Below are 27,019 nucleotides of genomic sequence, written 5' to 3'. Positions count from 1 at the left end.
CTTTTAAAGCCATTGCTGAGTACATAATTTTTTTCATCCGGAATAAATGATAAATTAACAAACGAAATTGTTTCGAAAATAACAAAGGTAACTTCACTTAAATGTCTGTATCTTTTTTCTGACTATTCGAAATGTCATGAGAAATTTTACACATAATCTTTTGAAAGTTGGTACTTCACAAACGTTATATGAATGTGACAATGCCAGCGACATCTGTATGTCAGTCACACGACTTATTGAGTGATGTAATACTAAAGAGCCAAATAAACCTTAAGGTAGTGTAAAGTAGCTCCTATTTTCTATTGGAAATAGATTTATTTATTTCTGTTCGTTAATTTCTTTTTTCGAAAATTCAATTTTCTCCATAATATTTAATGAGAATTAGTTGGATTTTTGAGTAATGTTAATTGAAAAAAAAGTATTCTTTAGAAAATTTATTCAAGATTACTTCAAAACACGACAATCTTAAATAGTAATCCTAGATCTAGAAATAAATTTTTATTAATTGAAAAAATTTTTTTCCAGTTTTCACTAGAGAATAGATACAACAAAAATTGGTAGAAAGCAATATTTTAAAAAAGATTATTAATTTTATACCTCCAGCCACAGACAGTACACTGACATACATATTTTTAATTTAACCATTATTGTTTATCATATCTGTACATTCATCAATTGGAAAGCATTATATATAGTACAATAGAAATATAGACCAGTTTTTACATTTTCTAAAACATCTCCAACTTGGTTAATGTGTTACCGAATGACATAGTTCTTTACTGACATCACTTTCATACCCTTTAGTTAACAATGCAAGCAAATGATTCCATATTCTCAGATTGTATTTTATTTAAAACTGGTAAGTTATTTATTTGATCAAAATACTTCCCTCAATTTAATGAACAAAAATGGTTCAATTATTCAAAACATAAACGTTGACCAAAATGTCAGAGCATAACTATATCTAACATTAGGATAAATTAATCATTTTCAATAAAAGTAACAACAGATATAAATACGAAATTTCAAATTTTTCTAATAAACATACAAAATAAGCCATTCCATGTGGCAATTCAGTACCCACATACAAAATAAGCCATTCCATGTGGCAATTCAGTACCCACTACATTTCAAAAGTACAACAGTCTCATTACAAGGCAGCGTTCACAAGCTATTAGAAAATTAAAATTTGGAAATTTGTAAGAAACAAAAATTTTTGATTTTAGAGTTAAATGTACATGTTCCAAATCAAATTTGATATTACATATTCTTTTGTCCTGATTATACTACTAAATTTGTTTTTAAAAAACAAAATATGATCTTGTGACATAACTTTTGATAATGTATATCTTTAGTGCGTGTTATATTGACTTCTTAAATGAATTTAACAAATTCAAACAGAAGTACTTACACAATAAGGAGGCAAAAATGTTTTCAAGGTTCCTCCTCCTCCTCAAGAAATTAAAAAAATTATAACAAAAATGATATTGAGATGTTTTCATCACAGAACTTCCCCAATTTACATTTTAATGATGTTGATATTAAATAGCTGCAAAAAATTGTGAAATGAATAGAATTCAGGGGAGAGGTAGAAGGATTTATGGTTATTAGGAGAAAATATTTTGACTATAGTTAAAATTATAACATTATCAATATGGATATATCGTTTTATTAGAAGTATACAAAAAAATTTGTATATTCCACTAAATATTCGACGTTGTATTCATAGAATTTTTTTTCCTGTTTATAAAAGGGTACTTGCATGGACTGAGAGAAAAAAAGTTTTGGATAGTTTATATACAACATTTATAATAATTTTTTTCAATTCTTCGATGAATATTTATAGAGAAAAAAATAGTTGTAAAGTCAAAAATTTTGTTTTCAGTAAGGCCGCCATAATGCGTGACATTATAGGTATGAAATAGGCAAATGACACAAAGTAAATACATCTGTTATTCTAAAATAATCGTTATTATTAAACTTGGGTCAATCTAAAAAATTGCATATTTGTTCGTAGCTAATAAATAAAAACTGTATTATAACAGCACACGCTGCGTTGCAGCAACAATAATTTCTTGATCATCAAGCAGACAACTGACAGACAGACAAATTATTTTTGCACTTTTAATTAAGTATTATACTTTTTGACATTATTTCATATCAGAACTTGTAAAATAAACAAAAAAATGAATACATTTCAAAAAATGCAAGTACCCGTTTCTAATTAACAGCTTTGTGATTTTTGATGTAATTAATTCAACTTCAGATGTGATTACTGGTGGAAAGTAAGGCAAATATAACATTGAATTTCAGATATGTAGGTGAATCATTGTGTTTCTAGAGGGCAATTTAAATCATTTTCAAAAGCACAGTTAATCCTATACTATTAGCAATTGGAGGTTGGTGAGGTTTTAGGCATTAGTTGTACTGCAGGACACTATGGTTAACATAAGAAGGAAACTGAAAAACAAAATAAATGATACACCAACTGATACAAGAGTTTGAAAGTAATTTTATGCTTAGTAAATAATGAAAATTGGGAGATCGAAGGAGGAAGATTTTGAAAGGAAATTGAAAAAAAAAATTTAAACTTAAATATTAATATACATTAACGGTCAAAAGTTTTTGTTAACCCCATAATCCATTCATTTAATTTCAAAATAATACATTAATTTTTCTTTCATATTATTGTTTGAAAGTATCTCATGAACCAAAAATAATAGTGTCCTTAATACCGGCTGATTTGTTTTTTATTCTTCTGTGAATTATTCCTTCGGTGTTTATGCTTGTAGTTTAATCCAAGTTAGCCATATGAGACGCTATGCTTTTTGAACCAACAATGCTTTTTTTCTTTAGTGAAAATTGCACGCACAATGGATGGAGCTTCCTATTTTCTTTGTTCGATGAGTCTTTTATAATAGAAAAGAAACTTTCCCTAATATCAATACAGATTTTGTATACATTGGGCATAGTACATTCTGTTTTAGTTCTTCATTTGTGACCAATTTTGAGTCATCATATAGTTTAGGTAAAAACTTGTGACTACAATCCATTGACATATGAGATAAATTATGTTAAGTGTATGAAATACAGAGGTTAACTCTGCCAAAACCAGCCTGTCACTTTCAGGAAATGGAAGCAACAGTAACTTTATTTTCTTTGTGTTCTCCACTTTGTAATATTGAGTAACATCACTACTGCCTCCATGAGCAATATAAAATCTTTATTGCAATATTTGCTTGATGTCTTATGAACATTACCTGTACATGTTTTGAGCCACTCTTCTTCTTTAATCCACTTCTCCCCGAATACGCACTACCTTTTCTTTGGTATATCTTCAGTGCTACAACTTTTCCTTTTTTCTTCATGAATCATTGTACATAACGATTGATGTAATGGATGATATAGCTTTGTGGGGTGGTGGCGCCAATATTAATGTTCTTTGTTGCGGGATAATACAATGTTTACATTTTATATAACTTTTCATTTAATTTTTTAAATTTTGTCACTCGACAAACAGCGTCCCGTTTCACTTAGGTTTAGTTAGGGAAATAAGGAACTGTCCCTTGAAATCCTGGACGTCTGACAACCCTGGTTACATCAATGAATAAAAAATTTAAATATGAAAATTACAGCCTGTAGTTTCACTATTACTATATTATTATTTATATATGTTCCTCAAAATATGAATATCAGAATCGATCGTATTGTTTCTATATGTTGTGTATCACGAAAACGAAAGAGAGTGGGCAAAAACTTTTGACCCGTAGAGGATATTAAATGTTTCAGAATAATTGTTTTGAGTATAACAGTTTATTTTAATATGTTTTTTCCAAAAAATCAGTGGCTACCAGTATTACACATCATCTAATTTACAAATGATAAACCAGGTGGGACGAAATAGATATGTCAAAATTCTGTACAAACAATAATTTTTATATACAATAAAGAAACAAAGAATTCATAGTTTTTAATTCGTTCTATATAAATAATATTTTATGGCGGATTTATCTATAAGGAATAAAACGAAGTGGAATATAAAAAAATTATACTTTAAACATCTTTTATTAATAACAAAGTGAGTTAATGAAAAAAAATAGGATGCAATACTCAATGAATCTTCATGTGATCTAACATTTAATTTAGATACATACTAAAATTTGGTACAACAGAATTGTCACACTTTTTTTTGTTTCATATCCCGTCTTAACTATATTCAATATATATATATATATATATATATATATATATATATATATATATATATATATATATATATATATAATTATAGTGTACGTTATACTTTCAAATTCGCATGACAAAGACAAAATCATCTGTATGTTAGGTCACTTTAAACAGAAAACAAAAAAAAGCCATATAAAAAATTAAACATAACTTGGAACACTGACCATTATATTTTTGTTTAACGAAATTTAATGGCTGAAACAAAAAATCCGTGCTTACTCAACCATAAACCAACTCCTGTTCCAAGTAGAAGGGATACGAGGTTAGTCAGAAATAAAGTGCAAAGACCTTTACGCGAAAAAATACTATTTTTGCCAAAGCGTGCATATCGAATACTGAGATCTCTGTTGTGGGGACGGAAGGTCCAATTCTTTGGAGGCAGGGAGGCAGGACGACTACTCCAGTCAGACAAATCCTGTAAGTAAAAACAAATATTGTAAAACGCTGAACAAATACAGATTAACCTATCGCGTTTCTTCAGTCTTTATGTGCTAGGAAAATTTGAGCAAAAACATTTTTTTAAACAAAAACAAAATATGAAGCTGAGTTTACACGTGTCAAGTAGCTAAAGCAAATTAGGAAATCAAGTAGCTCAATTTAGTTACTTGTATGGTGAAAACAACTTGATTGAGTACTTGCGTAAGTACCTAATTTAGTAAACTGTTTAGTCAATTGAATAGAAACAATTTCTATTTACTTGAGCTATGGAGGGTAGAGGTAAGGAGGACCATCTCATATTGAGGCTTAGCTTAAAAACTGTCCGCTTGTAGACGGTAAATTATAATTCAAAATTTGACCAGAATGGCGCTCCTGTCGGACGATATATCAAATGAACTTAGTTATTTTAGATAGAGTGAATTATGCAATGTTAAACAATTTTAAATGACTAGAGTCGTTAATTAAATATTGGTATACAAAATCTAAACTATTCACTTAGTACAAAATAATTTTGTAAATATAACCTAGAAAAGCTACTGTGAGATAACGCTGAATGTTAATTAATTATTGTGAATATATTCTAGAAAGAAAGTATCAATTATCACTTCTTTAATTCACTGTCCTTATTCTTAAATTTCAAGCGCTTTATTTAAAATTTACACACATGCGATAGTAGCGCCTCCCTAACGTAAAGAATTTGATGGACACTTACTGTAGCACAGGAATGGTTCTCCTTACCCCTACCTCCATATACTCGAGCAAGTAGTTTCTCCCACCACTGCTTTCCGGCAACTAAAACGCCGACTAAACGAGTGTAGACAGGTTGGTTTAGTCTAGTTCATTAGTACAAAGTGAGGGGATTATTTTTATTTGATTTGGTAGCGTGTTAAAAAGTGTCTCGTTGGAGTGAAGCGACCACATTAAAAGTTCGAAGAAGAATATCGCGAAAGGCGATGCCTATCCCCTATGAAAATAAACAAGCTCGGGATTCGGTGTATAAAGAAATTGAGGAGATCATGGGCATAAAAGGATTCGGAGTGCCCGAAATTAAACGGGCGTTGAGGTCAACTTACTCTCAATAGCCGATCTCATTACTGTGTTGTTTTGCGTCATTTGAGCCAGTAGTATTTTAAACTCATCTTCAACCAATTTCTATATTCTGGTGCGTCTTCAGTTGCTAATTCTCTTAACAAAATAGAAGAAGCACCATATACATCTCTTCGACTGATTCATTTTCGTACCCAACAACGCTTATTTTTATTTTTCTTCATTTCTTCTGCAAGTGTTTCTGATAATTCACCACATATGTCCATGATACAAATGCCGTATTGCTGCACGCATATTTTCAGCCATGTTTAATTCCACAGTATTAAATAACAACTAAATCGGAATACTTATCAAAATGTAGGCACGTGCTAAAAAACCGGACTTAAATTTTAGTTACTGGCTGTAGTGACTTTAGCTTTACCTAATTGAAACGTGTAAACTCGGCTTAACTTTCATTCATAAGTGAACATCGCTCTTTGTACATTGTATGATTTTATTACTCCATAAAAAGGATTAAAGCGAGTGATAACTTTATTCAGTATGCAATGAATTCCGTTATCAGCGTTTTAAAGTGTTTAGTTTGAACTATTAGAATATATTGAAAAGATAAAAAATTTATAGTTAACGTGGCAATGTGATCAACTGACGCCAATAACTATATTGTATTTGTAAATAGATATGATAATCAAATATTTTGTTAGGTTATGTCTCTAGGATGATAAAATATTGATATTATAGTAAAACTAAACCACAGACGCCACACGGTGACGATATCTGATATTGACTTGTCGGGTCAAGGCAAATTTTAATTTATACAAAAACCGAACCGATCAGATGTTAGTAATGAATCCTTGTATCAGGGGCGGCTACTGCATGAGGGCTGCTAGTTCTAATTTAAAATGATAAATTGATAAAACAGAAATTTTTTGTTACTTCGCGATCACTTTGTACGATGTGTTATTTTAGTGAAAATATTAAAAACTGATGTATTCATCAATAATAAAAACCTTTATTACTAATTTCAAATTAACGAATTGAGGTTACGTAATGATTTTGACTAAAACAAATAGAAATATGTAAGAATATTGAAATAAATCATTTTTATTACTGAAAAAGAAGAAGAATAATAGTGGTATTATATAAATAAAGTATTTGTAATGAGAAATTACACATATAACTTCAAATATATCGTATCTTTTAATTGTTAGGTTAGGATTACTAAATTTTGAATAACGAATTAGTTCATTTGGATTCTGCGTAGAAAATTGATTTTTAAATAACATTTCGGCTTTTCAAAAACATTATTTTTTTCATCGGACATTATTATATTATATTTCCTTCTCACTGGTATTAAAAACAACAAAATGGCGACCTTTTATTTTCGAATATTTATTTAATGTAAATAATAAGAAATTTTGAGTTGACAGGATGAATTATCCACCCAGCTTTCGATTTACGTTCATAGTAGCGAGTAGGCGACCAAGGGCCGTTGGGCACATAAGCCTTCTGATAGGCCCATCGTGCCCCAGTTGACATTACCGATGTCCTTTGAGAAGCTAATCAGGCGCTTTGAGCTTTTGATGTCATTAGGCAAGCTGTGAGACTTTCTTAAGTGTTTTAATCGCGGTCGTGTGAGTGCTAGGCACTTACAGATGACGTGATGTACAATTTAATCCTTCTCCGTGCATCAGCGGCACTCGTGATCGTTCATGATGCACATGGTGTAGATATGGTATCTAAGATAATCGCATCTAGTTAAAAGTCCAGTCTATTCAGATTTTACGTCTATATAATTAGAGCAGTTGATTGGTAAGAATCAATTTACGTTGTTGCAGTATTATCAATTACCTTGGATACAGGAACGTGCTATGCGCACTCTTTCTGTGACCTACGTTATAATCCTGGAGGTTGAAAACGATGTGGCTGATTCAACTGGAGAAGCTGGATACATTTAGTCCAGCGCAACACGTAACACACTGTGGGTTAGGCGCCGAATACCTTTTTTCGCCTTTTTTCCAGACTGCCTAGTTCTTTAGGACTATTTAAATTGCATAACATTATACTATAATAGAGTTTGTGTGATTTTGTGCCGAATTAATAAACACGAAGAAGCGGACCTTGCAACGAAAATTTTGCACAAAAAGTACGTCTATATAAAAGAACATAGTTGCTTTATCGAATTCTCACCCCCCGTGTGACTCACCAAAGCATACATGTGTTTCTAGCGAATTACAAACGTAAATATAACAAGAAATATTATTTTCAAACTTTTATTGGTAAGAAGCTTCGGCGTCATGAGTTTTTTTCATATAATAATATTTATGTCTTTATTAGGTGTTCTTGTGAATGTAGTCTTCATTTTATTGTATTTAAATAGGATGTACGTGAAAGGTGAACCGTGTTTGTTCGTTGGGTCGTTAACGAATTATCTATCGAACTACTTACAACTCTGATTTTTTTAGAAAGAAACTACTTTCAGTTGCTGAACTGCTAAAGAAAGCCGAATATTTGGACGTGGATGATTCTCAATTTCTTCCAGTATGCATATACATAACCCTCTTGAACATGATGGCGAAAATAATTTCTGTGCGTGAATAATTCATCAAGGAAGAGGAAACCAAGAAAATACTATAGAAAGCTAAGCCTTGGCGAAAGAATCCCACTGTATAATTTGTCGATAGACAAGAAGAAGATGCTGCCTGTGTGAGAATAAAGCCACTAAAATGTTGTTGTCTAGTTCCATTACACGAATTTCATGAATTTTGCTTACATTACATAGAATCAAATAACTTTCCGTAAGTGCCCAAGGGGTAGTTGAAAGGATAAATATCATAAACTACAATTTGAGGATTTTTTCAAACATTTTTTGAATCATACATTTACTCTAATCATTTTAAAACATTTCCATAGTTCTGGCTTTATTAACAGATAAGCAAATTAAAATGTTTTATTGAAGAAAAATGTGAATTATATGATTGTGAGTTTCAAAGGTAAGTAGAGGCGGCAAAAGATGGATAGCCTTCAGGCGCCAAATCTATAAATCCGCCATTGCTCAAGATGGTTAATTGTTAAATCTTCTCGAGTTGTTCATGAAGTTTTCAAAAGTCGAGCCGCCACTGCTTTTTATACATTCTTTTATAAGATAATTTCTTTCCATTTTCTGATTAATTTCATTTGCTACTTAATTTATCTTCCATTCGCTTAAAGAAAATATTCTAATGTATTTATATATTTTACAGAAAAATTACATACTACATAACGTCACGACACAAGTGGTTTAATGGTTCAATGCAAAGACTATAATTTGGGTAATATTAATTAGTGCAAACACATTTATCTAGGTTAAATATACTTTTTGGATTGTTAAGCAAGCAACCTAATTATAATTTATTGATTACAGATCATTTATGCTAAATAAATACATTTCAATTGCATTGGATAAGAATAGCGATCAATTCAACGGAAAATCCCCAACAAGAGAATCATAAATGTTAGATTTTAGTAAAGAGATGCTCGTCTATAGTTTACGTTACAATTTGATGAAGCTATAAACGACGTTAAACAGGAAACGAACCAATCAATAATTTCATTGTGATAATATAAAGAACTGTGTTATGGACTATTCAAAAAAGGAAACCCAAAAATGTTCGCTAATTACAGACCTGTCGCCTTACTATACACGGTCTACAAGATTTTTAATTCCATCAAAATCGATTTAGACCCGGGGGATCAACAATACATATTTTAAATCAAATTATAGAAAATTGTTACAATCAAGATACAAATATCCACATTCTATTTAAACAAGCTTTGGACAGCTTAAAAAGAGACATAGCACGTCCCAAAAACATTGAAAGAGCTCACCAGAATGATGATGACTGAGTTTAAATCACATGTAATTACGAAAGATGAAGAAGCTTGAGAATTCGATATAAATCGAGGAGTCAGACAGGGTGACGGACTATCAATAACTTTATTTAATATAGTTCTAGACGGGGTAATAGAATACTGCAAGCTGACAGGTACAATTACTAATAAGGACATCCAAATATTGGCATACGTAGATAATTTGGCGACAATAACGAGAAGTGAAAAGAACCTAAAGATCGATCAAGAAGCTAGTAAAAGGAGACTAGAACTAAATGAAGGGAAGTATATGGAAGTATATGGAGTTGAAAAGAAAAGAAAATGGCACCAAACATAAGAATATAGATATAGGGAAATATATATTTGAGGAGGTTGACATTTTTGAATACTTAGTAGTAACAGTTAATAACCATAATGAACGAGGAGAGGAAATTACTCAAAGGATCCAAACAGGCTACCGAGCATATCATGAATTCCGGCTTATAATGCTATACAGAAGAAAATTAAATGCCAGATATTGAAGAGAAAAACCCTGAAATAATCCAAGAGAATCATGAAACTCATAAAATACCAACAGTAACCTATGGAGGAGAATGAATCTAATAAAAGCTGATGAAGAAAAACTTAACACCTTCGAAAGAAAAATAAGAGTATATGGGCCAAAAATGTTAAGTGAAACTGAAATTAGAGAAATCTTAAATGAAGAGACAATAAACAGATATATGAAATCGCAGCGAATACTGTGGCTAGGACATATAAAACGGATGAAAAATAATCGTGAAATGGAAAAAATAATAGAATGGAAATCCTTAGGAAACCGGCCCAAAGGAAGACCAAAAAGTCAGTGGGAAAGTCAAGTAACAAGTGATATGAATAAAATGAGAGTCCGTGGATGGTGGAATAATATCCAGGAAAGGAAAAAGTAGAGAAAAATAGCGGAAAAATCCAAAACGTACAATGAACTATAGTTTAAAAAAGAAATGGGTTAGAACGTGGATTGAATCACCACAAAAAATTAGTGAAAGAGCTCTTGATTGAGCATAAAATAAAATAATGTTCCTCTACTTTATAATTAGTGGTATACTAAAGTTAGAATATTTAATTAAATAATGGCTGCCTCTGGTACATTTATTTACATCTGTTTTAGATCTTCGTTGAAGGTTAACAAACACTTAAATTGCGCGATGTCTAACAAGGATGAACCCATTTTAAGCTCAATCATTTGCCCGTAAATAGAGATTTTCTCCCGGCGCCGTGCGGCGTGTCTAGCCACCAATGTCAATCTCCTCGATCTTAAAAAATCAATACCACCAACTAACTAAAGTCTTGTACATTGTTATCGTTACACGTTGCAAAAAAATGGTGGTAGTTATTTTTGTTTTTCCTTATTCATTATTTATTCTAAAAATAGCTTAAGCTTGCTAGCAAACAATAAAAACGTACAAACAACCGAACATAAACGTGAAGGTGTGTTTATTAATAAACACAATTAAAAACAGTACAAAGACGAGTATTTATCACATTTAAAATATTGTTTAAAGAAAACAAAAGTTTTTAATAGAAAACAATGAGATATGAGATATAAGTTCATCTCTTATTTATAATGACAGATATTTTCAATGCATTTCCTATTATTAGAATTGTATGCTTTATTTGCTGTGATTTATAAATGATGTTTTTATATGTAAGCAAATTTTAACCCTCGAAATAGTTTTCAGTTTTAAATAAGTACTTGGGAATGAACACAATCTCACAAACTAAATATTCAGTTTCGTCACTATAATTTATAATATTTGACATAAACTGCGTCATTTTTGTTGCTTCATAAAGGTCATAGTCCCTATATATTTATAAAAAAAAAACATACAACACTACAACGCAAAATCCTGGGGCTATTTTTATACACAAAAGTGTCGGTACTAGAGAATATATATCTAAAAATCTCAAGTGTACGAGGATCTTCCCAAAAGTACCTGACCTTACAAAGAAAACACAAACATATTTCAACCTAATCTTTTAGCTCCATACATTTTTCCCGATATTCTTAATAATGAGAATCGGTAAGGTCCTCAAAATATCCATTAACTACCGAAATATCTTCATAGTTGGGAAATCTTTAACCAACGAGCCATTTTCTCAAGTCTGGGATCAGAAAATAATACGAGGGGGCTAAATCTAACGAGTAGGGTGCACGAGGTATCAATTAATTCATTAATTTGAGCCATTGTAATAACAGGGAGCTTGTCCATTGTCTAATGAAATAACACTTTCTTTTTGCTTAATTTCTTGACATGATATTGCCTACAGAACGATTTTTGCCTTCCTTGGAGTCGATTCACCCTTTGCAGTTCATTGTTTTGATTGTAATTTTGCTTCGGGTGTGAAATGATGGACCCACGTTTCATCCATGGTTATGAAGCTGCGCAAAAATTCTGCTTTATTTCTGTGGACCATTGCCAAACACTCGACGGAAACATCTTCACGACGCTGTTTTTGTTCCATTGTGAGCAAACGCGGAGCCCATCTTGCGCACAGCTTTCTATGTCCAAATTTTTAGTTAATACGTGATGTACCGTATTTTTTGAAACGCCTACTATGTCTGCTAGCTCGCAAACTTGCAGTCGACGATCATCCAGTATCGCTTTGTGGATTTTCTTCAACATCTCGACCACTACGAGGATGGTCTTCGCAGGTCCTACGGCCTCGTTTTAACTCTGTTACCCAATATTTTATTGTTGATAATGAAGGAGCAGTTTCACCCAGATTAGAATCTAGTTCAGCTTTTATATTAGTTGGGCTAATGCCTTTCAAATATATTGTTATCACTTAACAATGATCAATTTTCTCCATGTTTACAAATTCACTAAAAACGTTCACTATTGATGGCTGTCAAACAAATATTAAACAACGTGTCGTCTTCAAACTTGAAACATATATAGATTGTGTACTTTTTAAAACAATGATATTTTTTGAACAACTACCGCCATCTCTAGATCAGGCCAGGTACTTCTGGGACCATCATCTTATAAGCAGCTGTTTAAATTTTCTTTCAATTCTTCTGTCATTCATTTATGTATATTTTTTCTTGAAACGAATTCAGATATAATTTGGTTGTTTAAAATGTTTTTAATTTGTGTACCATATGTTGTTATTACAGTTGTTAAATCAATAATGTATTTAATTTGTTTATGGTATAAGAAATATAACATGGAAAATATATTAATTTAAAAAACGCTTTTGACTATCAACATGTGAATATATAAAAAATATTGAAAACTAAAATTTGCGAATTACAAACACCATAAGATACAAATTGATTAGGGACGAAACTCACTTACTAGTTATGCAGATGAAAAGCGGTCATTGGGAACTATTCTCGAAGGGGGAGCGCCCAAATACAAATATGGAGGGTGATAAGACAACAACGGAAAGAAATAACAGAGCTTTGCGAATCAAGTCAAATATCAGAAGACAAATGGATAGACTACTCAACAGAGCTAGTTAAAGAAGAAGGTAATATATTTTTATAAGAAAAAAATTCAGGTACACAAATTTGAATTTCATAATTTGATGAGTAACATCACGTTCCTTCCTGAATTGCCATGTTTGTAGCCATAGTTTGAAATTCCACTATGTAGAAATACTAAACAATATTGAATTTGATTGAATAAATTATCTATTTTTGAATAGTAAACTATTATTTTAATTTGGAACCAAAATGAAGATGCAATATTGCAAAACAAGGGAAATCAAAGTATGTAACTTTTATCTTGAAATTTGGAAGGGTTTCTAAAGCCAATCTGTCATTTTTTCTCATTCCTGTCATGAACATAAGATTATTATTATTTCTAATCACAATGATTACGCTTCTTAAAGTCAATAAATTTGTACAAAACCTCTTCTTGTGGCTACCTTTGCGAAAAACATTTATTGTAGTTTGGAGTTTTTCAAATATAATCGAAAAATGTAGCTGTCATTTGAAAACAAAAAAATATGTAGTAAATGTAAATGCTTTCGATATTAATATTGTTTTCTCCACTGTAATAGATTCCATATGAAACAAAGAAGAAATAAGAGGTAACTGTTACACTTAAATACACAATTGTTGATTCGAAATAATTGAACATAGAAATACATTTTAGTTATGAACCCTTTTGTAAATCAATGACGTTTAAATTTAGGTGTATTGTTCAAGGGCGACATGTTTTTCTAACAACTATTTCCTGCGTATCCAAATTACTGTTTCATTAACATACCTAGTGTAGAAATAAAATATATTTTTTTAAATTATTCTTAGTTGTTGCAAAAAAGTAAATTATACCCTGTTTTTAAACTATACCCAGATTTTAAACTAGGAGGACTTATTTGAATTCAAGTTCTCATTGGTCAAATTGCAGCCGGTTTTACATCGCACTTTTGACATATATTATGATTGACAATTGTACAAATTGTCAACAAATAGTGTTCATTTTGTTCTTTGTTCTGTTCTTATTATTCTTTTATTAAAATATAAAACAATTCTTGTCAGGACTAATTTAAAAATTGATCCAGATAATATTCCAAGTACTAGCAGATATCATTCGCCCCCCCAAAAAAGGGGGCTCCGGAATTTTAGGCCACTTATCGGTATTAAAGTGAGGAAAAACCTTGTGAATTTGTATAAACAAATCTCAAATGATGAAAAATATTGAAAGGTGAATGCCAATGTGTTTAAAATTGTAAAAACGCTGGGTACGTCATCGAAAATAACACTTTTGTATGAAATTAACAGATATAAATTTTATTTATTAGGAGTTTCGAATTATTAAAGATTTTAGAAATATTGGAATAATTGTCTCTTTTAACCATCCAGGAATTGTTGAAATCTTCGATAATAAAACAAAAAATATAATTCGACGCATTGTCCATAGTTTTTTTAATGAAACACCAGCTTTGAATAAAATTTGTAACTGAAATAAAAGAAATAAATTTTGGGTAACCCAAAAATTATACTAATTTTTATATGAATTGAAAGCTCATTTATTTATTTTATGGTATAATATAATGAAAAATTACATTTTTTATATACTTCAAACAAAACAGGAAGAATATTTTGGTACAATACAACGATATTGTAAGATGCAGAAGAAATTACCTAAAATATCGGGTCTTTCAAAACGTTCGAGAAGTCTTTCCCCAATTCAGTGATGCCAAATTAGAGGAAGGTATTTTTATTGGGCCTCAAATAAGAAAATTGCTGGACGATGACAATTTTGCAAAAAAGTTCACCAGTCAGGAACAATGTGAAGGCATTTGTTAGTGTAGTTAGGGGATTTTTGAGTAACAATATGAATCCAAACTACAAACAGAACTTCTAGACAGCTACAAATCCCTCGGTGCTCGAATGTCATTGGAAATTTTCTCCATTCTCATCTGACATTTTCCCGGAAATTTGGAAGCTGCCAATGATGAGCAGGGTGAAAGGTTCCACCAAGATATTGGAACAATGTAAATTCGGTATCAAGAATGATGGGATTCGGCCATGATCGGTGATTACTGTTGATTTTTAAAATGAGAAAGTGCAACCCCTCATAAAAGGAAAAAGTAGAACTAATTAATATTTAAAGTGATTTTTTTTAATTTTTCGTTTTTAATAGATGTGAGGCATGTTTATTAGATGTAAACTATAAATATTGTCAATATATACGATTTAAAAAATGTGAAATTATTTTTTTAATAAATATCAAATATTTTACCAATGAATATGGTTCTATAAATGTAACATAAAAACCTTACATGTTACAATCATTTTTCATTCTTGTGGTACTACAAAATAATTTTTTTTTTCGACCATTATTATTATTTAGTTTGTGGTTCATCATTTCCAGAGAGTACAATTTTAATACGACTAGTATTTTATGTCCAATCTAGTACCTTTTCTAATGGTGTGATTCAGGTTTCCTAAAATGGTCCTCCCAATTTAAAAACAAGGTATAGACATTGAGATGTCATTAATACCGCCAAAGTGATGATTCCAAAAAAAACGCAGCAAGTAAGAAATAGAAATGATTCATGAATACCTGGGCACCAGTAGCCCTAGCAAACACCATAAACTAAGGCACTAGTCTACCAATAAAATGAACATAACCTTGCGGTTTTACAATCCCCAAGCAATTTCTATAAATTTTTCATTTATTGCTATGGAGTATGCTAGTCTAAATAAGGTATGATTTAATCATTGTAGTAGTTGTTTTGTATTAAAGCTTCTTCTTACTTGAGGAAATTTTATTTATTTTCATGGAAATTTGATGATTTTACGCAAATCGCAACTCGTCTCACTTTATTGATGCCCAGTTCATAATAAAACCACGATATTTATGTAACTGTATAAACCCTTTGTCTATTAGAAACCAAAAGAATAACACTACGATATTGATATTATTTCAATTAAATAACCACAGATTAATTACATTCTGTTTATTCACTGTAACATTACCACCATTGGGTTGGAAACAACATTACATGTATTATCCGGTTTCGTTGTTATATGTGTAATGGATATGCAACAGATTTTAATAGTCCTGGAATTAATTATAAAAACTATATTTAGTTTAATGGAAATATTGGCATTCGTATGATTGGCTTCCTGTAAATTGAATGGAAATATGAAAAACTGTGTGTAATAGAAATATTAGGAATGTACCAAACGGTTGCGAAAAATAAAAGTTAGTTTAAAATGGGAGAAAATGACACGTAATGCAGATAAAATCAGTCAAGTGTTATTGACATTGGAACAGTTCACGGTAATCCCAAAATAATTTCAAAAACTAAAGATATTTATATTTTACGAATATCTGTAACTAACTAAACTCGAATAAAATCACAAACTGTAAACATGATTAATTATAATTACAAATAAAATTGAAATAAAAATAATTTGTTTGTAAAATATCGTAAACTGGAAGTGAACAGTGTAAAAGTAGAAATTACTGTTTTATTTGGAACCAAAAAAAATGATGATACATTAGATATTGAAGGTTAAAAAACCCCTATATCTAGAAATTATATAAAATTCAGTGATTCTGAGGAGTCATTAACACATCAACAAAACTTAAGTAGGGAAAAAACATTTTTTTGCCAAAAATCGATTTTATTCATCAATGTAATCTGCTTCAAAAACAATACAATCATTCCAACGCTTCTCTTACTGATGACGATTGTGAAAGAAGGATTTGTCTTTTGCCTCAAAATAGGCTTCAATTTCTTATCAGCGAGCATTTTTTGAAATCAGCAAATAGACAATAGTCACTGAGGGCCAGATCTAGACTATACAGTGAATGAGGATGCAATTCGAAGTGTAATTCGTTCAATTTAGCCTTCGTTGCCATCGACTTGTAAATCGGTGCATTGTTTTGGTGAAAAAGTAGTTTTTTCTTCGACATATGAGACCGTTTTTTTATTTTCGTATTTAAACGATCCAACAACTCTATGTAGTATTCTCTATTGATTGTCTCTCTCTTGGAGATAGTCGATGAACAATATTCCATGCGCATCCTAAAATACTGAAGCCTTAACTTTCCCAGCTGCCTGTTGTGCCTTTGGACGTTTCGAACGTGGTTCACCGGCTGCAGTCCACTCAGATGATGATCGTTTTGATTCCGAAGTGAAGTGATGGATCCATTGTCAGATATCAACGCAAAAAATCGAATTTATTACGTATAAACATTGCCAAACACTGCTTTTAATCATCAACACGTTGTTTTTGATCGACTGTGAGTAAATTCGGCACCCACTTTGACAAAAGCTTTCTAATGGTCAAATGTTCATGCATAATTGTACACAAAAGGTCTTCTGACATGTTTACGTCCTCAATTATCTCAGTAACCACATCAATTGGACAACCAGAGCGTTCACCATCATCGGTATTTGAACTACCATGTTTAAATTCAGCAAACCAATAACAAATGGTTTCTTTAGATGGAACAGAGTCCGGATCACACTACAAGCCATTGCTGAGCTTGTACAGTATTTTTTTGCATCAAGAATAAATGATAAATTGACACACGAAAGTGTTTCGAAAATAACAAAAGTAGCTTCACTTAGATGGCTGCCAACTTTTTTGACATGACATTTTACACATAGTCTTTTGAAAGTTGGTACTTCACAAACATCATATGGATTTAATAATGGCCATCTGTGTGTGAGTCACACGACTTATTGAGAAACATTGGAAATTTCTTTCGAGTATAAGAATCCACTGTCGTCTTTAGACATAACTTTTAAAAAATTTTCTATCATGCCGGGCTTTATATGTAACAGTTGTAATAGTATGTGGTAAGGGTTCACTAAAGGACCATTTTTAACATTCTTTTGTCCTGGAATAAGTAATCCAAGCTCGTGTAGTGACTTTTTCTTCTATGCTGTCGCAAATGAAACAGCAATATTTTGTGCAATCAAGCTGTAGCTCAAGCAAACGAACAATGAATTTTAAAATCTCTACAAATTTTCCAAACATGTCCACTGTATTTAATTTTTTCACATAATTTTCTTGTCAGCTAAAGTATCTTTATACCAAAACTGAAATTTGGTTTTGGGATGAATCTTTTTTTCCTTTTTTAAATAATTTCATAAAAACTAATCTTACTTGTTCCTACAGATTTGTTGCCAACTTGGAGTGGGAGTTTCGTGAAAAATTGTTTTTGCTTTCTTTTTTAAATTATTAAAGAATTGAACAGAAAGCTTGAAAAATTTATTATCGACAGCAGCCACCTGTCACTTTTGAAAAAATTGAAAAGGGAGATGACGTAATGAGTCAAAACTCCACGAATTTCGAAACCGCTCACATCCGCCACATTGTATTTTTCTTTGTCTGTAGGCATTTTTTCAGTTGTATAATGGATTTTTAAAGTTAAATAATAATTATTGAACAATTTACCAACGCACACGGATTTAGCACCAAATTGTAATACCAATAAGATATTTTCATTTCGAAAAACTTAAAAAGTACAAAAATGACAAGCCTTAGTAACATGTCAATTGATAACCATGTATGAGGAATTTATAAATACGAATGATCAAATCAACCAATTTGTATACTAGAATATTTCGTATTACTAAGAATGGAAAGGCTTTGCTTGTCCTAGTAGCCTGGATGCAATCTCCTCGGTCGTTCTCTCTTAGTTCCCTATGTCAGGGGACCAGAGTAACTTTACCACCCTTTTCCAGACAGAAAATTGGGTATCTTATAGGATTCCATTACTAGAGTAAAAAGTATCTTATCATATGATTATGACCCATTCACTTTGTCTAGTTTCCTAACGCCAGTGAACGGATTACTTTCCAAACATAGTTCACGCAAAGCCATAATGTTAATTGCTTTTATTAAAATATTGTACGTTTTCTGATTCCATTCACAACAATGATGATTAGATATTTTAAAAACACTCTGTCTGGAAAAAATGTATTGCGTATATATTTGGACTGATAAGAAAAATTCTATTTGTAGTATTAATCACAAACTAAATATAATAACAAGGTATTTTTATATGCCTTTAAATTAATAACAAAGATTCTAATCAATGAAAACAAAAAATAAACTTGTATGATTCACCAGACATAAAGAACAAATTTTATGGACTACCTCATCAAACATGGACAAAATATGTCTTATATTAGGATAACAGAAATGCAATGTTCTAAATAACAAAGTAAGTAATGAAAAAAGTAGAAGAATATCAAAAGAACGAGACTTCTCAATTGTGCACAAATTAAAATAATGTCCATAACTGAACATGAGATAGATTCAGAAACTTGGTTAGTGTCTTTTGATGACTCAGGTATGGTATGATTCCTCCAAAGCAGTTACTTGAAAAAAAAACAAAAATTGTGATTTATCTAGCTCTTTCGTTGGATTACAAATAATTTTGTTGTATTGCAAGAAACCGGATGCTCCTTTCTTATCAAATATTAGAGTAATTATGTTGTTGCTTATTTTAATGCTTAATTGGAATTTCCAAAGCTCAAACTACTTCTAAAACAGTCAACTTTTTTGATCTAACTGCACTACAACATTTGGTCTTCAGTCATCACGGTCCAACGCACGGCGTCTCAGCGTCTCAGCCCCCTCACATCTAGCTCCCAAAGATCCTCTTTGGGAGGATCTAATCTATATATATATATATATATATATATATATATATATATATATATATAGATTTGGGATCTAGTATAAATTGCGACCCAAAGGATCTATTATCTCCCTTTCTTGCTGCGATATTGGAGAATCCAGTGTTTACAGCTAATCAATTAATCCCACTACTTTTAAGATATCTAGAATGTAGGATGACTGTAATTGCCAAATATCTTCGTGTTCTATTTCAAGCGCTCCCAGGTGTAGTGCTCTTGAGTTCCTTAGTGTTTCACACTTCGAGAGAATGTGGATAGATGTTTCGTCCTCTGTGCAACAAAATCTGCACGCCACATCATCAGCTAAGTCTAGCGTCTTAGGGTGTTTGTTGACGCGACACTGCCCCAATAGAACTCCTGTTAGTATTTTTAATTGTTCTTACTTAGGTTGATATATTCAGCAGATCTACTCTGGTTATAGTTTCCCAGAAGTGTCTGCCTGACTCAGCCCCTGTAGGTTGTTCTAATAATTGGTTTTTCTCCTTGGGCATAAGCTTCAAGTGGTCTAGCCATCTAAGTCTGGCCCTCTTGACTTCTGTCACCAAGCTGCAGTCTTTATAGATATGGGGTCCATATTTTCAGCGTAAGATCTTTCGCTCCCACAAACAAAATCATGTATTTGAGATTATGTTCGAAGAACGAAAACAGTTTTTTGAGTCTATTTGTTTCAATGATAAATATTTGTAAGATCGGGGCAACTTTTAGACCTTTATTATGAATAATACAATCTGTTTATCAGATAGTGTAATCTAAAGATTTGTTTAACTAAAGAAAAGTGGGAAATATTCATTACTTTCTTTTTAATTTCCAACATTCTTCTTAATTATAATCATATTATAGTGTAATTATAAAATCTTTTTTTTTTAAATGGACCACTTAGGTTCCTGTTATTTATTATTACAGCATTGGAACAAATCAATCATAGTTTTGTTTAAGTTTCTACATATTTTCCATCAAAAATGTATTTTGTTTTCAATACTTTGAAGGTTAGGCTAATGTCAAGATAATTTTGTACAAAAAATATATTTTCTGAAGATAATATGATAAAATAATAAATGATGAATTGTTAATACGTATTTTTGATGAAAACGTATTTTATGTACAGAGCAACAGTACCTACAAGGTCATCAGATTCATAAATTATTAAAATCTCTACAGGTTACCCAATATTTTTGTTTGCCATATCAAATCATCAAAAGTGATAAATTTAAAATAGACAAAAACAAAGGCATAAACATTTAAAAAAAAAACTGGAGAAGATTGAATCAAAAGAAAACAATTAGCACAAACATAGACAGACGATCTAGGGTCAGGAAGGGGAAAGGGGTGAGTTTTTAAGGGTAAAAAATATTTTACCTCTATTTCCGACAAATCTACAAGTCTTATGGAAAAAAGATAGATAGCGAAGTTGTACGTAATAAGAAGATCTACAACTTGTATTTACACTGTTTTCACATAACCTCAAAATTTATGTGAAAAATACAAAAAACCAAGTTTCTCGTTTGTAATTTTTATCTTTTACAAAAAGCATTTTTTCCCACGAAATTTTGTGAAGGGATACCTTTTTACGTTATGATTTATTTAATTTGAAATGTGTATTTTTTCACGTTATTTTGACATAATATCAAAAAAGCACCTTAAATTTCGAACGAAAATATGCTTTCTTAAAAAAAATCGGTGGAATTTTTGTCCGTTGAAATCTCTACTTTCTGTTAGTGTAAAAAATATTACCATCACCACGGTAAATTTTCTCAGAATAGGCAAAAAATAAGACAGAAAAAACTCGCATCCGATTTTTTTTCAAATTCTAGTTATACATTAAAGTTTTTCATTCTAACTACACGAAAAACGTGAGTTTCCATGTTATTGATAAATATAAGTCATAGGATTGTAAAATTTTAATAAATGTCTAAAAATTGTACATATGAAATTTTTGGATGCGAATTTTTTTCCTTTTTTTTGCCTTTTGACTGAGAAAGTTTACCATGGTGGTGGTAATATTTGTTTATACCATCAATAAGTAGAGATTTCAACGAACCAAAATTTTTTAAAAAAAGCAGATATTATGACGGAGAATTTTGTTTCGAAAATTGGGGTGTTTTTTCGATATTATATAAAAATAAATATTTCAATTCAAATAAATTACAGTATATTTGGAACATAAGATAATTTTTCATCAAATTTCATTGAAAATTTTTTCATAAAATTTGGCCGTTTTGAATTTTTCACATAAATTTTGAGGTTATGTGAAAAAAGTGTAAATACAAGTTGTAGATCTTCTTATTACGTACAACTTCGCTATTTATGTTTTTTCCATAAGACTTGTAGATTTGTCGGAAATAGAGGTAAAATATTTTTTACCCTTAAAAACTCACTCCCTTTCCCTTTCCGACCTCAAATCGCCCGTAAATTATTATTCCTTTTATTTTTATTATAGTCTCCTCCTTTTCCAATAGGTTTCATTCTACTATTACTTTTTTTTCACTCTTTATTATTTTTAAAGGGTTCTACCCTGGAGTATGGGAGTATGTACATAACGTGAAATCGCGAAGTTTTACGAATTACAACATAATTCCAAACTTTTGAATAGAAGTGTATATGCAATGTGTCTCTTGTTCCATTGATCTCAATATACTACCAAAGAGTAATTATTTAATAGGTTATAAACTTACCTCTTTACCTTCGGAGTTGATATAATAGTTTTGCCATTCAAGGTTCATAACAGGGCCTTGTACTGGGCTATTTGGTGGAGATTTTGGGCTGCTTCTCGGGGTATCTCGTCTTGATCCTGCCAAGGAAACTCGAGCAGATGATTGGTTAGATTCTTGAGCTTCTCTGAGTAGTTTTAAATAGTCTTCTACAGATATAGTATGGGTAATAGATCCTGGGGTAGCACTTCCTTGGGATCCACATATTGATCCAACACTAACATCAACCCATGATTCTGAAAATAAATATTTAAGGTGAAGAATGTGGTTGAGATCACAAAATTATCAGTTAACATTATGAGAGAAGAGTGACGCTTGTAATGTTTCTGATATTTAAAATATATCATAACTGGTTAACTCCTTGATGAATATATATACGAAATTAACCCACATATATTATAAACAAGGCTATTCTATATTCTATTGAAAATTGTAGCCACTCAAATTGAGCTCTTTTGGCCGTGTATTTTTGTGAATAGTCAGCATTGACTATTGTTCTTCATTTATTTATGCCTGCATCTGTTTGTTCCAGTCACGTACTCCCAGATTTTGCTTATCTTATACAATCTGATCTTTCTATCTATTTTTTTGTCTACCTGGCAATTTTTTCTCATTCCCTATCTATTCTGTAATGTTCCTTAAACCCTGCCATTTTTCTTTTTTTCTAATGTGTCCGTTTAATTGTATTCTTTTTGCTTTAACTATGTTAACTATATTCTCATTTTTTAATATATCCTCAATTTCATAGCTCATAAGTCCTCTATACTCATTATTTTCAACTTTCGCTGGTCCATAAGTTTTCCTAATTATTCTTTTCTTATGTATCCTTAGTTGTTATTCATCCATATTTGTTAGTCTCATAGTTTTAGTAGTGTATGTAACTACTGGTTATCACAGTCTTGTAGACTCTTAATTTGGTTGCTCGACTTATTTTATTGCTCTGCATTATAATTTTGAACTTATATGCCCTATATCCATCAGGATTTGTTTTCAATTCTCTTTTTCCTGCCTCACTTACAATTTTTTCTAATGTGCTCTCAATACTCTCTTGGTACCTTGCTAATAGAGTTAAATCATCATCATATAATATTGTATTGATTTATTAATGATACTTCCATTGATATTACATCCCTTATTACACCGCTGAGAGTCCATCACCCTGCCTTACCCCAGCATTTATTTAAAATTCCTCAGATGGTTAGTTTTTTGTTATTACCCTTGTATTTAATTTAACATAGTCATTTTCACCAATCGTATCAACATCTGGGGTACTTGTAGTTTTCCCATGTCCTTTATAATTGTCCTGTCGAATGCTTGTTTGTAATCGATTACTTGTTTTATCGCATCTAATGTGAATTTTCCTTGTCCAAAACCTTTTTGATATTCCCCTATTTCCACTACCTCTTTCAGTCTTTAATTTATTATTATTGTTGGTATAATTGCTGCTACAATATCAGGATTTCTTCCCTTCATTATTGGTTCTGTTTCCCATACTCTTTCTATGATCTTGAATATTTTGTCTCTAAGATTATTTTATTAGTTCATTCACTATTTCGTCTAATCCCCCTATTTTATTGTGTTTCAGTTTGTTGATTATGCCATTACATTCCTCTCCAGTCGGTTTTTCTTTATTTTCTTGTCACTTATATCATCTTCATATTCACTGTCTTCTTCCATTATTCACATAACTTGCACAAATAGTATTATAGAAAAATTCCTATATACAGAGATCAAATATGCACAACAAAGAAAATGCAATACATGGGAGTTTCTATGTAAAATATCATCATCGCCAAAAGCTAATTTCTAATCTATAGTGATTACAATACAGAAATATGTTTCCTATAGAATTCTTCAAAAAAATCTTAATTCCTATAAGTTGAATGTGAAAAATGGACGTTCTGTAGATGTAGATAGATTACTGAGATAATAGTAATTCACATTTCAATCAATTATTGATCAACCCACATCAAGATATTTTGCTAATTTTCAGTATTGAAACAGATTTCGTAAGCTGAAGAGAAGGAAAGATTGAATTAATTTATAATATGATGTTTTGAGGACCTATAAACTGTTCCTATCCTAATTCAGGAATGAAAGTATATCTTAAAAAATATTTTTTTATTAAATAATTTACGGAAATCAAATCTGTATTAGTTTTGGTTACTTTAACAATAAAAATTAATTAAAATTAAATACTATCCAATTTGTAGCAATATCTGATAAACTCCTATTAGACACTTAGACAATTAATAATTTTTTTGCAACCTTCACTACATTGTTGGCAGAGTGTTAATGGGTATTAATATCCATTACAAATTTCAAATCACAAATTTCTGAAGTGTGCAAATGTGCATAATAAAAAGTAATTGTTCATTAATGCTTCAGATTTGAAAGTAACATAAAAACATTACTGTACAAAATTCCTGAAACAATGAAGAAATTATATTGGGGGTCACAAAATAGAATTCTGATTTTATGCATCAATAAAAAAAGTAAATGAGCAAGGAGAGAATTCCTCAACTGTTTGTATATTTGATTAGAAATTACAATATAGGTATATATAAAGAAATTAAATTTACAAATATGACAAGGAACTTTCGAAGAAAATCATTAGTAGGTATATAGAAATTATATTTTAATAAATGAATATATTTATAAAATAAATATAAATATTATAAAGTAAATTAAGACAAAAGGAATCCAAAAAAAAGCATGTATAAAAAGAAAATGTGCATCTTTTTGTATTTAAGTTTACAGAAAATGATGACAACCTAAAGTATATAATATACAGAGAGAATGGTGACAGATTTATAATAATACAAATAACTGTCACCAATTTTCCATTCATCTAATTCAGGCACATTTTTAAATTGTTCAGTAAAATAAATAGACAACTATTAGAGTCCCTTAATTTCAAAAATAATAATTGAGATTGTCTTGAAACTGGTTCTGAAAAGTCATTCAGAAAAACAAGTTTTTATATCAAACCATATAATACCTATATAGTACATAATATTAATGTTTAATTATATTCAGTCCATTTTTTTCTTCTTCTAATAATCAATTAAAGGGTACGAAACTAATAGGGTGATAATTATTTTTAGTATCATTTACAGAAAAGAAGTAAGGCTAATTAATATAATTTTTACACATTTATAAATAAGGCACAATGAAAAGCGACTTTGTGTAAATATTGTTTCAATTCAGAAAGTGAAATGGATAAGCAGAGAGTAAATATAAAACCATGTAAATTACTTTAGGATTATAAATTATGGCTTCTGTAAAAACATATTTGTGTAATTTTAGAAGTCCAAATTTTGTTTTTACTAGAGACTAATACCAATAATCTTCGGAGTTGTTATGCTTGAAAATTAATAAAAGTTTTATTTGTTTGATGTACATATAGAAATATTTCTTAAATAGTTTTGAACTTACCTATTATTTAACTTAACATTATGCTTGCATACTTGTACATCTTAGTAAAAAATGTACCTAATGGTTTGATCATTTTATACAGATATCATCATATTATCAAGACAACTATATTGGTAATATTTTTTGAAAATATGCTAAGTAAAACTTTGTAAATATTTCAAGTTTAGTATATGTAAATAAATGTATATAAGTACGTATATTAAACAGGTTTCTAAATTGAATTGCAGATCTGTTTAGTATGAAATGCTGGCGCATGAACATAATATTAATTTTTGTACAAAAGACTAATACCATAGTTATAAATTTAAGTCAGTAACATTGGAAAATATTAAATTGAATACTTAACATAAAAATTTCTATTCATATTCACTGCAAAAAAACAAGGTCTGTTCGAATAATGATAAATATAGTTTGTTATATCGTAAACCTAAATTTATTCTATTTTTGAGCGATCAGACTGTAAACATTGTGCTATTTACACACAAAGCTTTTTATTGTTGGTATAATCCTTTCGAAATTGACAAATTTTTACTTCTAAAGTCAATATTATCTATATTAATACTATAAAATATCCTAAATATAAGAATCCTTATAATATTACGAATATTTCACCCTAGTAATGAAGAAATAAGGCATATTTACAGTCAAGATCAGTCGTAAATACAAATAGCAATGACACACGACATACCAGATGGGAATATAAACAATAATTCTTACCTCCAAGATCATCTACGCTTGATTTTGTAGATGACATGTTTAAATTCCTTTAGAACACAAAGAAACTAAACGATATCAGCACTCAAATCGTTGTATTTTACTTCTGTTAACAATTCACAAGAACTTCTGAGTACGTATCGTACTAAACACAACTTTTCGGCGTACGTGACTTGACAATCAGTTGGAAACAACAAACATCTAGTTTGCGTTCATCTTTTTTCAACAATGACGGCGCGGGTCCACGTGATCTCTTACGCCAATCACAACCCACATAAAAATACCAAAATAAACAAATAAGATTTAGTGGGCATTATATTCAAAATAATATAGAGGGCGATTTTTAAATCAAGGATAGAAAACTGTAAAAAGTATTAGAGGTTAATTTAATTTTAAGA

The 27,019-nt window shown here is 30.5% G+C and overlaps 1 protein-coding gene across 1 annotated transcript; it reads right to left on the bottom strand.

The window, feature by feature from the left end:
- Positions 1 to 421: 421 nt before the first annotated feature.
- Positions 422 to 26,895, bottom strand: LOC130897196 (BCL2/adenovirus E1B 19 kDa protein-interacting protein 3-like). Its single transcript, XM_057805936.1, has 3 exons — positions 26,625 to 26,895; positions 22,434 to 22,705; positions 422 to 4,660 (listed from the first exon to the last, which is right to left on the bottom strand). The coding sequence occupies exons 1-3, from the start codon at positions 26,659 to 26,661 to the stop codon at positions 4,424 to 4,426; spliced, it is 546 nt and encodes a 181-aa protein (XP_057661919.1). The 5' UTR covers positions 26,662 to 26,895; the 3' UTR covers positions 422 to 4,423.
- Positions 26,896 to 27,019: the final 124 nt, after the last annotated feature.

Source organism: Diorhabda carinulata, chromosome 1, assembly GCF_026250575.1.
Source record: "Diorhabda carinulata isolate Delta chromosome 1, icDioCari1.1, whole genome shotgun sequence".
NCBI lineage: Eukaryota > Metazoa > Arthropoda > Insecta > Coleoptera > Chrysomelidae > Diorhabda > Diorhabda carinulata.
The sequence above is the reverse complement of the archived record's forward strand: the minus strand, read 5'-3'. Positions and strand labels throughout refer to the sequence as shown.

Coding starts and splice junctions, on each gene's coding strand:
- LOC130897196 (XM_057805936.1), bottom strand. CDS start 26,661: ATGTCATCTACAAAATCAAGCGTAGATGATCTTGGAG. Junction 22,706..26,624: donor AAGCGTAGATGATCTTGGAG/GTAAGAATTATT, acceptor ATTTATTTTCAG/AATCATGGGTTGATGTTAGT. Junction 4,661..22,433: donor TCAACTCCGAAGGTAAAGAG/GTAAGTTTATAA, acceptor TTTTACTTACAG/GATTTGTCTGACTGGAGTAG.